Source organism: Cynara cardunculus, unplaced genomic scaffold (assembly GCF_001531365.2).
Source record: "Cynara cardunculus var. scolymus isolate 2C unplaced genomic scaffold, CcrdV1 Un_Scaffold_723, whole genome shotgun sequence".
Classification (NCBI taxonomy): Eukaryota; Viridiplantae; Streptophyta; class Magnoliopsida; order Asterales; family Asteraceae; genus Cynara; species Cynara cardunculus.
In genome coordinates, this window is record NW_020200608.1 from 10,552 (window position 1) to 24,292 (window position 13,741).

General features: G+C 38.2%; 2 protein-coding genes across 2 annotated transcripts; one reads left to right on the forward strand and one right to left on the reverse strand.

The window, feature by feature from the left end:
* The first annotated feature begins 4,270 nt into the window (after positions 1-4,270).
* Positions 4,271-7,164, forward strand: LOC112501944 (calcium-dependent protein kinase 26). Its single transcript, XM_025105734.1, has 8 exons — positions 4,271-5,015; positions 5,361-5,504; positions 5,602-5,754; positions 5,921-6,036; positions 6,127-6,294; positions 6,382-6,606; positions 6,707-6,851; positions 6,924-7,164. The coding sequence occupies exons 1-7, from the start codon at positions 4,271-4,273 to the stop codon at positions 6,827-6,829; spliced, it is 1,674 nt and encodes a 557-aa protein (XP_024961502.1). The 3' UTR covers positions 6,830-6,851; positions 6,924-7,164.
* LOC112501945 lies at positions 7,125-8,808 on the reverse strand. Its single transcript, XM_025105735.1, has 4 exons — positions 8,594-8,808; positions 7,782-8,419; positions 7,483-7,689; positions 7,125-7,392 (listed from the first exon to the last, which is right to left on the reverse strand). Exons 1-4 carry the CDS (start codon positions 8,793-8,795, stop codon positions 7,345-7,347), a joined length of 1,095 nt encoding a protein of 364 aa, XP_024961503.1. The 5' UTR covers positions 8,796-8,808; the 3' UTR covers positions 7,125-7,344.
* Between the last annotated feature and the right edge of the window lie 4,933 nt (positions 8,809-13,741).

Sequence of the window (13,741 nt, forward strand, 5' to 3'; positions counted from 1 at the left end):
ACAATTTCCACAAATAAACGAATTTAACATTCCTTAGCAACTACATGGTATTTTGATGGAATGGAATCTCTTTCTTCATTATATCAAATATGCCATTAACCTAATATACTCTAATCTCATAAAACTCAATATAACCATCGTTGACCACCTCCGTCCACTATCGATTTGAACCACCCTGACCACCACCACCGACCACCACCACCGACTACAACCGATTTGAACCACCGTCGACCGCCACGACCGACTACCACCAATCTGAACCACTGTCGACTACCATCGATCTGAACCACTGCCGACTACCACCGATCTGAACCACCGCCGACGCCACCACCGATCTGAACCACCGCCGACCGCCACCATCGATCTGAACCACCGCCGACCGCCAAACCACTGCCGACCACCACTACCGACATGAACCACCGCCGACCCCCACCACCGACTACCACCGATCCGAACCACTGCTGATCTAAACCACTACTGACCACTACCAATCTAAACCACCATGCTGATCTAAACCACCGCTGACCACTACCGATCTGAACCACCATCGACACCGTCGATCTAGGCCACCACTGATCTGATTCATTATCAGTTTGAACCACCGCCGATAACCGCCATCTGAACCACCATGGACCACCACTGATCTGAACCACTACCGACTATCGTCATCTGAACCACTACAGACCACCATCGATCTGAACCACTACGAACTACTATTGATCTAAAGCACCGCCAATCTAAACCACCATTGACCATCACCTATCTGAACAACCATCGATCTAATCCATCGTCGATCTGAACCACATCCGACCAACGTCACCTGAACCACAACAGACCATCATCGATCTATATCACTGCCAACCACCGACGACTACCATCGATCTGAATCACCGTCGGGCGACCACCACCAATTTGAACAACCACCGCCACCACAGCCTACCTGAACTACCACAGACCACCTCCATCTAAACCACTACGGACCACCACTGATCTGAACCATCGCCAACCACCGTCGATTTAGTAACATCGTTTGGCTTATGGTTATATTTAGGTTGTGTATTTTATATATTAAATAATTATTTTATTAAAGTATTTTTAATTTTAAAAAAAATAAATTTTTCAAAAAAGGGCGTTTTGGTAATTTACCAATATTTTATTCCAATTCTAAAGCTACATTCTGTGAACCAAACAGATAGATCCCAATTTCTTAACATGTTCCATTCCAATGTCTGCCAACCAAACAGGTAGTCAAATCTGACAACATTTCATTCCAATTCCTTTAAAGTCAAATTCTTTTAACATATTTCATTCCATCCGAAAACATTCTGCGAACCAAACGCCACCTGAAGGAATTGGAATGGAATGTTGTCAGATTTGACAACCTGTTTGGTTGGCAAACGTTGGAATGTAATATGTTAAGGAATTGGAGTATGTCTATTTGGTTCATGAAATATAGCTTTAGAATTGGAATAATATATTGGTAAATGACCAAAATGCCATTTTTTTGGAAATTTTAATTTTTTTAAAACTAAAAACACTTAAATAAAATAATCATTTAATATGTAAAACAATATAAAAGACACAACCGAAATATATCATAAGCCAAACGACGTTACTAAATCGACGATGGTCGGCGGTGGTTCAGATCGATGGTGGTTTGTGGTGGTTCAAATGGCGATGGTCGACAATGGTGCAAATCGGTGGTGGTCCATGGTGGTTCAGATGGCGGTTATCGACAGTAGTTCAAATTAACAGTGAATCAGATCAGTGATGGCTCAGATCAGTGGTGTCCGATAGTGGTTTAGATTGGTAGTGGTCAGCGGTGGTTCAGATCAGCAGTGGTTCAGATCAGCGGTGGTTTTTATCGGTGGTCGGCAGTTGTGGTCGGCGGTGGTTCAGATCGGTGGTAGACGGCGGTGGTTCAGATCGATGGTAGTCGGTGGTGGTGGTCGGCGGTGGTTCAGATCCGTGGTAGTGGGCGGTGGTTCAGATTGGTGGTAGTCGGTGGTGGTGGTCGGCGGTGGTTCAGATCGGTGGTAGTCGGTGGTGGTGGCGGTGGTGGTTCAGATCGGTGGTAGTCGGTGGTGGTGGTCGGCGGTGGTTCAGATCGGTGGTGATCGGTGGTAGTCGGTGGTGGTGGTCGGCGGTGGTTCAGATCGGTGGTGATCGGTGGTAGTCGGTGGTGGTGGTCGGCGGTGGTTCAGATCGATGGTAATCGGTGGTGGTGGTGGTAGGCAGTGTTCAAATCGGTGGTAGTCGGTGGTGGTCAGCGGTAGTTCAGATCAATAATGGTCGAAGGTGGTCGACGATGGTTATATTGAGTTTTATGAGATTAGAGTATATTAGGTTAAGAACATATTTGGTATAATGAATATAGAGATTCTATTCCATTAAAATATCATGTAGTTGCTAAGGAATGTTTAATTTCTTTATTTGTGGAATTTGTAGAATTTTGAAGATTTATTTCGTGAAAAAGAATGAACCAAACGAGGGAATGCAATTTGGTTAATGGAATTCAACAATCCAATTCCATCAGATTCCTCCAGAATCTGTGAACCAAACACCACCTTAGGGTCCATTTGGTTTTGTAGGTATGCCAAGTAATTTTTAAATATCGCTTATCGTAATGTTTTTAAATATTTGAATTTTAATGTTAAGTAATTTCTATTTTTCAAAAAATATAACGTGAACTTTAAGATGACAACTTAAATGAGGGGATTTTATAAAGCATTTTAAATAGATGATGATAGATTATAATATAATTAATAAAAAAAAATTCGGAAAGGTTTTATATTGGAGAAGATTTATAAAAATAGGTTTCTACTAAAAATATGTTAGTAAAAGAATGATGTGAAAAAAATAATAATAATTGTAGCTTATTTAAAAGAAAAGAAAAATGGAAATTGAATTTCTTTTGTTTTGTTTTGTTTTGTTTTTCATATCCAATGAATCTATGCATTTATAAGAAGTAGAAGGAAAAAAATATAATAATTGGGGAATGGTGGGTGTGACATTTTCTGTTTGCCCTTTATACCCCTCATACCAGAGATCCGTGTCTGCCCAATGCAAGTGTTTCTGATGATTGATATGTCCAAGATTGGAAATTTATACTTTATTGACTCTTTCAAACCTATGTTCCTTTCCTCCCTTAAACATTCATCCAATGCTCTCATATAACCCTCCATCTAAATTTAATTTAAACCCTAACTAAACAACATCAAGTAAGATTCAAGATTTACACCAAAGGCAAAGGCTGGAGTTATAATGAATAGCCTGAAAACACCAAGTAAGTGAAACTCTTAATATTTACAAGGACATCTCGGTCAACCGTATTATAGGTCAAAGAGAGTGGACACATATCATCGTTCGTTACCGTAAAGGCGTAAACGTTATTTGATAAGAAACAATTAGTAAACAACCATTTCGATTTGGGTGTTTTTGAGATATTTTTTGTTGGAAGGAGAAGTGATGGGAATGTAATGGGTAGATTGAGGGGGTGATGTGCAATATTGTTGTGGTGTGGATAGAGAAAGTCAAGAGGGGGAGGAGATGGGTGAGGGTGAGTAGTAAGCTGGTCAGCACCCAAACTTCCACCACCACCACCACCTCCACCTCCTCCTCCGTTCCTTCTTGGCAATAACACGGGAGGCTTCCTATTTTACATAAATTTTATAGTTGTCAACACCCACCCAATATTCACAATCATATTCATATCCACCACCATCATCCATAATCTTCTTCTTCTTCTTCTTCTTCTTCTTCTTCTTCTTCTTCTGATTCTGACCCTGATCGCTGCTTCAGTTTTATATTCATCCATCAGGTACTTTTGCTAGATCTATCTCTATTAACTGCAAACTCCGTACTTACTTCATTCACTTCCCACCTTTTTTTCTCTTCTTTTTAACAATTTCTCACATGGGTTTCCTATGAAATCAGCAACCTTGAAAGCTTTCTCTTCATTTTCAACAAGTTTTCTCAGATGGGGTTTTTGTGATGAACTTAAGATTACTTATCCGATCTGTCACGAGATCTTTTTATTAAGAAAAGAAAGGTCTTTTATTGTGTCACTTTAGTTCTTCTATCTTTATGCTTTATTTTGTTCAGCAACTAACAGGATAGAAAAAGATTTCTTGATGGAATGCCTGAGTTTGTGATCTGAGGATATTTGTAGAATTTGACCATTCTTTTTGCAGCAAATTTGATGAGAACAAGAGTGGATGACAGAAAGGCTTGTAATCTTTGTTTGTGTTAAGGATTCTTGATTGTTTTTATGGGCAACACATGCCGTGGATCTTTTGGAATAAAAAACACACAGGGCTTCAATAAGCCTGAAGACCAATCTATTTCCGCACAAAACCCTTCTAACAACTCTTTGGATTACTCACCAACTACCTTGATCTCCCAACAGCTTATAGCCCAAGAATTTTCCAAGGATCCCAATCCCAAACCCTTACCTGTTCCTAAGAAAGAGGTCATCATGAGCCGCCATGGGAACTCTAATCAAGCATACTATGTTCTTGGTCATAAAACCGACAACATTCGTGATGTCTACACTTTGGGTCAGAAGTTAGGCCAGGGTCAATTCGGCACCACCTATTTGTGCACAGAAATTTTAACTGGTGTAGATTATGCTTGTAAATCAATTTCGAAGCGGAAGTTGATTTCCAAAGAGGATTTGGAGGATGTTAGGAGAGAGATTCAAATAATGCACCATTTGGCAGGACACAAGAATATTGTCACCATTAAGGGTGCATATGAAGATCCTCTTTATGTTCATATTGTTATGGAGCTTTGTAATGGAGGAGAATTGTTCGATAGGATCATTCAGAGGGGACATTATAGTGAGAGGAAGGCTGCTGAGTTGACAAAGATCATTGTGGGCGTGGTTGAGGCATGCCACTCACTTGGGGTTATGCACAGAGACTTGAAACCCGAGAACTTCTTGTTGGTTAACAGAGATGATGATTTCTCACTCAAGGCTATTGATTTCGGACTCTCCGTTTTCTTCAAGCCAGGTAAATTTAGGCTTTTAAGCTAGTTGTTGGCTGATAAACTAGTCATTTTTTGGTAAAACTTAGTTGATAATAAGCTAGATAACAATGTAAAATGACTTAAAAGTGCATGTTTGAAAAATTAATTAGAAAAGTATAACAGGCATAATTGGAAAAAAGTGGGAGAAAGCTTATTGGAACACTAGTTGAAGTGGCGTTTCAAAAAGCTTGATTATGACGAAACAAATAGGGTCTTTTAAATAAGCTAGCTTATGGTTGCCAAACATGGGTTTAGTCTAGCTGGTTTCAAGAGCTTGTGGTTAATGTGGTGCTATCATCTGACTCCCAATGTGGTTGTGGTTGGTTCAGGTCAAATTTTCACAGATGTGGTAGGAAGCCCATATTATGTGGCTCCTGAGGTGCTTTTGAAGCATTATGGTCCAGAAGCAGATGTGTGGACAGCCGGCGTGATACTTTACATACTACTAAGTGGTGTCCCTCCGTTTTGGGCTGGTACGTACGTGTTAAGCATGCAGCAGAAATGTTCATTTCATCTTTGTGTGGTGGATTTTATCATCAAGAATGCTCACTTTAGTATTCTTTTCTGTAGAAACACAACAGGGGATATTTGATGCAGTTTTGAAGGGATATATAGACTTTGAATCAGACCCGTGGCCCCTTATATCTAACAGTGCAAAGGATCTTATTAAGAAGATGTTATGCTCTCGACCCTCAGACCGCCTAACTGCTCATGAAGTTCTCTGTATGTTCTACTTTTCTGAATCATGTTATCTTAGAATGTCTTGTGTTTTTTGGTTGCTTGTTTTTGTTCTTGTGTGGAACAAACATTAATTCTAGTTGTTTGTTGCCAACTTACCATCATCATTATCAGCTTCAAGATTATTTATGCAGTTATCGGAATTGTACAGGTCATCCTTGGATTTGTGAAAATGGTGTTGCTCCTGATAGAGCACTGGATCCAGCAGTTCTTTCTCGTTTGAAGCAGTTCTCTGCAATGAATAAGTTAAAGAAGATGGCTTTGAGGGTATGTGCATACTACTGAATGTAAACATTTATTTGAAAAAGCCATGTTTGATTTATGCAAAAGCGATGCTGAATGTTTTTTCCCCTCCAGGTTATAGCAGAAAGCCTGTCTGAAGAGGAGATTGCTGGTTTGAGAGAAATGTTCAAGGCAATGGATACTGATAACAGCGGTGCAATAACATTTGATGAACTTAAAGCTGGTTTAAGGAAGTTTGGTTCTACGTTGAAAGATACAGAGATACGAGATCTTATGGATGCAGTAAGTGTTAATTATTGATATTGATATTGATATTGGTATTGAATTGTGTTGTGTTAGGTGATGATGTGTGATGTGGGTGGTTTTCAGGCCGATGTGGACAACAGTGGGACAATTGATTATGGAGAATTTGTGGCTGCTACGATTCACCTCAACAAACTGGAACGAGAGGAGCACCTTGTGGCGGCATTCCAGTATTTTGACAAAGATGGAAGTGGTTATATAACAGTTGATGAGCTTCAGCAAGCTTGTGCGGATCACAATATGACTGATTTTCTTGTAGAGGATATCATCAGAGAAGTTGACCAAGATAACGTAAGTCCTCGTATCCCTCCTCCTCCATGGTTAATTAATCGAGTATCATCTGCTGTTTCCTTATCAATAAATATAATATTGGGAAATTTGAATGATACAGGATGGGAGGATTGATTATGGGGAATTTGTGGCCATGATGACAAAAGGAAATGCAGGTGTTGGAAGAAGAACGATGCGCAACAGTCTGAATATGAGCATGAGAGACGCACCAGGGGCTCTCTAGCCAGTATTTCCTTTCCACACAGGTAACTCCCAACAGTCTGAATATTTGACATTATCAATAATAGTTTATATTCTTGTATGCATACAAATTGCAGATTGTACAGCAGGATGATAATAGGCAATTGAGCTTTGATTTAATGGTTGCTGAAGAATTGGATGGCCGTCGACGTTTGATGCTTTGTTTTATGTTGGTGTATTATGTGAGAACTTAATGAGTGCACAGTTTCTTGTTCTTCTTTCTTGTTGTTTTTGTTGTTGTTCAAATTCTTGCAAGTGGTACAACACTTTCACTTATTGCTTAATTTTAATAGCTAGTTGAATCAACTAAACTTATTATACAACTTCATATGTTTCTTTGCTTATTATATACAATATCAAACAAAAACAAGCACATCAAAAAGAAAATTCATTTTATTCTATCTACTTATTGTAAGCAAGTTTGACTATTCAAACTGCAATTCCAGCTTCAAGCACGAACAGCTGTTAATAGAATTCATTATACACCCATTGAAGGTGCTATACTCCTGATCCTGGAGATGAAGCTTCCAATGAAGTTACGATCTCCTGCAAAAGAATCCAAGATGCATACTTATTAGAATTATATAGCAATAGCAATGATAAACGACAGAGTACTTAACGAAGAAAAGCATATACTTTTAACTCCGCGTTTCTTGAAAAGATGCATTTTGATGTGATACCGTGCCCTGCTTCCAACACCCATCCCACCTCGCACCATATATTTTCTCCGTCTTCTGTTTCTTTCACTGAACTCCACAAGTTCTTTGGGAGCAATACCACATGCTCTTCATCTCTTACCAATTTCTCTACGCCATCAACTTTTATGAGTTGTTGAAGAAAGCTCTGCCATGATTACAGACGAATTCAAGTGGTTAATTAACGAAATCAAAGCATACCCATCAATTAAAGATGCAAATTTGTTCTGATAAACTCACATTGGAAGAGTCTTGGAAGCTGGCTTTGGAGCTTGAACATTGCCACACACCTGAAACTTGTGAACTTTGAAGTGCTTGTGTCGAAGCAAAAGCAGAATCACGGATGGCACATCCACCTAACTGATCCCCGTTTCTAAATGGACCATACCATTGTTCGACAAACACTTTAATGTTCTTCAACACTAACCTCTTGTTTTCATCAACACCTATAATTTGAATGATCCTCACACGCGACTCTTTATCACGAGGATCGATCAAACAATGCTCCAACTCGAATACTCTTGATGAACCCGTTGACCAGACAGCCGTATAGCATCCAGTGGATTGGTATGCAAATGCGGAAACCATGTTATCTGTACCTCCTATACTCCTCTCATCGATGCTAAACCGAGTGGCAGCATCAGCTTCGCAACCAACTGTAGGAAGCAGCTTTATTAATTTGTATATGGCGTTGGAGTTGTCTGGTTGAGCAAGAGTCGGGCATTGAGTCTGCCAATCGAACACTTTAACCTCCCAATCTCGATAAGCATCCGGAACTACGTTTTCAGGAAGCTCGATTGGCTTGCCATCTAGGGTGAAATCAGCTCCAAAGCCATCCCATTCTCCAGAAATATTACGAGCAAACTCAGACCAGCATTCTTTTTCAGTTATCATCATAAAGAAATAAGAACATCAGAAAAGAAAATTAATCTAGAATTCCAATCTTGATAAAATCATTCAGAAAAAGTAAGCAGTTGGAATAAAAAAAATAGAATCATTAATTAGAAACAGTTAGGAATTGTAAAGAAAGTAGGTATGAAAGAGGAGATTACCGAGGGTGCTGTGTTGATGAATGAGGGCGGCGTTGGGAGTGGCGGCAGTTGCAGACATGATGGAAGCAGGACGTGGAAGATTGAATCGGAGAGATGGGTATTGAAGGTTGAATTGGGATATGGAAAGGGGTAGGGGTGTGGGTTTTAGGGTTCTATGGTGGATTGCCATGAGTGTGGTGCCAACCACAACCACACCCGCCATCTTCGGTTTTCCTTTTGAGAAGGGAGGTTTATTGCTTGTATTGTATATAAGAAATGTGCGGTTGGAATGGATTCCGGTTCTTGGTGGCGGCCATCTGAAAAATCTGATTGTCAGTTAAGTTACTCACTCGTGGATTTGTTCGTTAAGTAGATTCTCATGATTTTTTTTTTGACGAAAATGATACAATTTAATTATTCTTTAGACATTGGATTTTTACAATCTAATCTAAAAAAATTGAATTTTAAAAAATCTGATATCCAACACATTTCAACCAAATACAAATATCACATAAAACAAAATTCAAAATAACAATAATTTTGAGTTGACCCGTTCATTTGATTTGGATTTTTAACTCTCTAAACAATTCAATTAAAAATTAAAATTTGAAATTATTTTAACATGATTACAATTAGATATTCGATTCAAAATGTATTAAATGAACATTTTTTTTATTAGACCCTTTGGTATAACTTCACGTTGGCTGGTTCTTAGCTAAAGTATAATCCTCAAATTCTTTTAAAAATAAAAAAGCAAATGAAATTGGACTGTTTTGAAAGAAATATTGAAATCAGGAGAAAAATGTCATGTTCGAAAAGTTAAAGGTCAAAAGACAAATCCCAAATTAGAGGGACCCGTTTTACCAGAAAAAGGTAACAAGATTGAAGTCAAAGGTTGGAACTTGGAAATCATGATATTTTTACTTGTTGGTCAATTTCTGAAGTTAATTAGTTTGTTGTTATTGCTTGAGTCAAACTTTCAACAATTACTTTAAAAATACACATACTATTTTTTAAATATTTATACTTAGTTTTAAGTAAATAAAAGTTTAGCGTAGCAATCTTAATCCAATAATACACCAAAACCAATTAACTATGTCAAATGAAACTCGAAATATTCCATTTTTAGAGTTCCAAACAAGATATTGACACTCAAGGGAATTAACAGCACGACTAGTTAAGATTGAGTTTATGTCTAAAAGGGAGTTTGATTTATCAAAAAAAAATCACAAATTGTAGTTAAAGGCATGTTTAGAATCAAATTTAAGTCTTCTCACCTCTTGCATGTATGTTGACTAAGAGGTTGTTTCCTAGTGGCTGACTAGCCTAACTCGATCAACAAATTTGACTCGGTTCGGTTATCAGTCGACGTGTTTACCAAATCACATATCTGACTGAGATCTGAATGAGATGCTTATCGAAATCTTACCGAATCAGGGTCAAATTTATGTTTACACGGGTCAAATCCTTTCTTTCTATACTTGCCCCCCTTTTTTGAGATTAGGTTTCAGCCCCATACCTCCCTCCTCCCTTGTTGCTACCGCTCGTCATTCCTCCTCCACTGCTCGAGAAGATATATTTTGTTTAAACTGATCGATTTATGCCAATTTCATTACATTTATTGGGTTTTTACATGATGAGGAGACCACAACTCCATTTCTGGTGCTTAAATTAACCTAGCATCAAGTGAAGAACACCAACTTTTCAGTCTCTGGACCAACACAGTCATCCGCCTTCAATACCTGTTGACTAATGGTACTTCAATAAAGGTACAAAATGTCTTTCTCTAAAAACCCAAATTGAAAAACCTCATTTTGAGACACCAAGTTGTTGCTTTTACCAGTATCATCAAGATTTCTTTGAGAATCATAACCAACCTTTGAAATTTCAAAACCTAGAGGAGTTTAGAATATGAATATGAATCAACAAAACCCACAAAGAAAAAAAAGAGCCTACCTCAAACCAAGCGAGATTGAAAGCAAGCATAAGCTCGCCAATGAGCGCATGTATAATTAACCAAAGGAGCTATGTCAAACCTGGGCAATGCGAGACCAAGTGTGAGTTTAGGATCCCTCTTTCAATGTCATGTCTAGCTCCTATGCAATCGTGTTTTGAACACTTTGAGTATGGTTCCAACGTGAAATAGTTTTTAGTAGTAATTTCGACACTTGTGTATATTATGATATAAAGGTGCTCTCAAAAGTAGCATACTTGCTCCATTTTAAGTTTAGTACACTCTGGTGATATTTTCATGCATTTTTTCAAATGATTACTGGCATGTTTTTAGAAATATGTTAATGTTATGTGTTACATTTGATTCATTGTTTTATCGTGTTACCATTATGTAAAATTTTTAGCATAAAAAAGTGTTTTCTACATGTGTACAAACACAAACGTCAAGGTGACAGTATAAATTCAAATAGGAGAAACTCTAGTTTGGGCAGGGTTATGCCTAAAGGCCCTTGTACGAAGTCAAGTGAGCAGAGTAGTAGGTTCATGCACTATACAAATTAGTAAGCTCTTATACATCATATGCTTTAGAGTAAAAAAAAAACTTGGTCCCCTAACATTTGCCAATTTCAACGGTTTTTCATCCCTCAACTTTATTTTAACAAATTTGTCCCTCACGTTTGGCACCTTGCAACGGTTTTCGTTCCTCATCCTAGCGACTATTAAGTCCAATATAATGAGAAGTATTTTAGCATTTTATCTGGTTTCTTGATTTTCTTGTTCTTATAAAAAATATCAAACTTTAAGGACCTATTACATAATTATATCAAACATAATGTATATATAGACAGAAGGACCAGTTCGCCGGGGACCCGCTTCTCTTTTGTAATCTACCGATTACACATGGACTAAACCCATCTTCAATTACACAAAGCTCTTGTCGATTACACAAGGACAAAAACTCTTCACCAGTTACACAAAATCTAAATCAAACCTCAGATCCAAAAATCAAAATCAAAATTGAAATCCAAAAACAAAAATAGAACCAAAAACAAAATCAAAATGAACATCACCTCGAACCCCTAAATGGACCAACAACTGATAAACTGTAGTCCAAACTTAAATCAAAATGAAAGTATAACACATATTCAAACCCTAACTAATCGATGTTTGCAGGGACGAAATGGTGAGGAGAAATCAAGAGGGATGAGATGCAGCGATTTATTAGAGATGGTGTGTGGGTTTTGCCGGCATTTTCTAGGAATAGGACAATCGGTGGTATGGATAGTGGATGGAGAAGAGAGGTGTTGATCCTCTCTCTCAGTGATTTGATGATAATCCATTTTCTCTTTCACGCTGTATTTGTGTTTCTGTATTTTCAGTTCCAGCGATCTTCACTGAGTATGTTCAGTGATCGCTRAAGAACTTGCATTGTAAATCTATCAGAGACAGCAATACTTCAAGAAGACAACACTCACACCAAAGAACCTTCAGCAAACGTTGAAGACTGAAACTAAAGATTAGAGACCGGCGAGTACGTGATCTGAAGTGGTATTCAGTGATTACAAGCCTGTCTATATATGTGTGAAGACTGCTCTAGCTTCAGCGAATGATGATGAGACCTTCAGGTCATTCCAGCATTCAGCGATCAAAGGAAGCTTGCTTAGCACGATTGTTGTTGTCTTGTCCTTATGCACACAAAGGACAAACTCACACCCTTACAAAAGTTAGTACGGTACGGAGCCGATTAGTCGACTCTTTGTCCACCAACTTTAGGTAAGGATGTCTTCTCAGAAATAGTGCTTTTGTACTATTCACTGTAGCAAAGGACAAGCCTTCCTCTTAAGGTTTGACAYGCACTCTAAACCTACCATATTGCATTAAATGRWCATTTAATGCACTGSGTATAAATAGAAGTGTTTCTTCTCCATGCAGAGAGCGCGCATCTCTCTCTAACCTTATTCTTACTTTAAGCATCTTCTAGCTTAAGTAAAGGATCTTTCTTTTAGCAACTTTTTTTCTTGTAACTGCTAAAGCTTTGTTTGTAACCAAAGATTATTTAGATAGGTTTTTATTACCTTATCTTTCCGCAAACAATCTTGTAAAATCTGTATTGATCTTCTYTATCAATATATATTTTAAATTTGAAAATATTATGTTTGTATTCATACCCCTCCTTCTACAAATTGTTTCTCTTCTTGTAGACCCTTACGGGACCAACAAGTGGTATCAGAGCAGTGTTTTCTTTCTTTCCTTGTGTATGGCTAATTTTTTGTATTAATTTAACTCTTCTTAGATAACTTACTGCTTACAAATGACTTTACAAATTACAAACACACACACACAAAAGATAATGACTCTCTTGCCAAACCTCCCCGGTTTGTCCGTGACAATTTTAGTCTCTGGAAGAACCGGATGTCCCTCTTTCTGGAAGGTGTGGATCCTGAAATTCTACACTACATAGAAAATGGACCATATATTCCATTTGCTATTGTTCCGGCTGTTCCAGAAACAGCTACGACTGCCGCAAATCTTGAACGGCAGATTCCAAAGCTTCCACATCAGTGGAGCGATGCGGACAAGAAGAAAATAGCTATAGACACGCATGCTCGGTCTATAATAGCTATGTCTCTTCCTGATGAGATCTATCACTTAGTGATGAAACTCAAAACTTCTAAATCCGTATGGGATACTCTTTGTGTCCAATATGAAGGAACCACTCAGGTTCAGGAGACTAGAAAGATCAATCTAGTAAGACAGTATGAAAGCTTTCTCTGTGGAAAGTCCGAGACACTGTCTGAAGTACATCAAAGATTTAATTGCCTTCTTATTAATCTTAGGGCTGTTGGCAGGGAATATTCTAATTCTGAAACCTTGACTAAGTTTCTAGAATGCCTTCCTGAGTCTTGGGACACCTTTTCCATGTGTCTCAAGATGTCAAATGACATGTCCACTCTTTCTTTTTCTACCTTATACGGGATTCTGCTTAACCATGAGCAATCTCGTCAAGTGAAAAGAAATCTTGTAAAATATTCCAGGGAAATGAAAAGCTCTTCTTTATCCTTGATCTCTGAAGCTTCTTCAGTTGAAACTTCTACTCCTTTTGTTTCTTCTCTACCTCCCGTGGTCATCACGGAAATAGATTCTTCTGAGGACATTCCAGAATCTGATTTAACAGATTTTGATGAGTCCTTGGCACTCCTGACTAAGTCATTCAGG

Bases quoted from the DNA above. Each gene is read 5' to 3' on its own strand.
- LOC112501944 (XM_025105734.1), top strand. From the start codon at position 4,271: ATGGGCAACACATGCCGTGGATCTTTTGGAATAAAAAACACACAGGGC. The intron at 5,505-5,601 runs GTACGTACGTGT...TCTTTTCTGTAG, and splicing joins TGTCCCTCCGTTTTGGGCTG to AAACACAACAGGGGATATTT. The intron at 6,295-6,381 runs GTAAGTGTTAAT...GGTGGTTTTCAG, and splicing joins TACGAGATCTTATGGATGCA to GCCGATGTGGACAACAGTGG.
- LOC112501945 (XM_025105735.1), bottom strand. From the start codon at position 8,795: ATGGCGGGTGTGGTTGTGGTTGGCACCACACTCATGGCAATCCACCAT. The intron at 7,690-7,781 runs GTGAGTTTATCA...TAATCATGGCAG, and splicing joins GCTTCCAAGACTCTTCCAAT to AGCTTTCTTCAACAACTCAT. The intron at 7,393-7,482 runs GTATATGCTTTT...ATTCTTTTGCAG, and splicing joins CAAGAAACGCGGAGTTAAAA to GAGATCGTAACTTCATTGGA.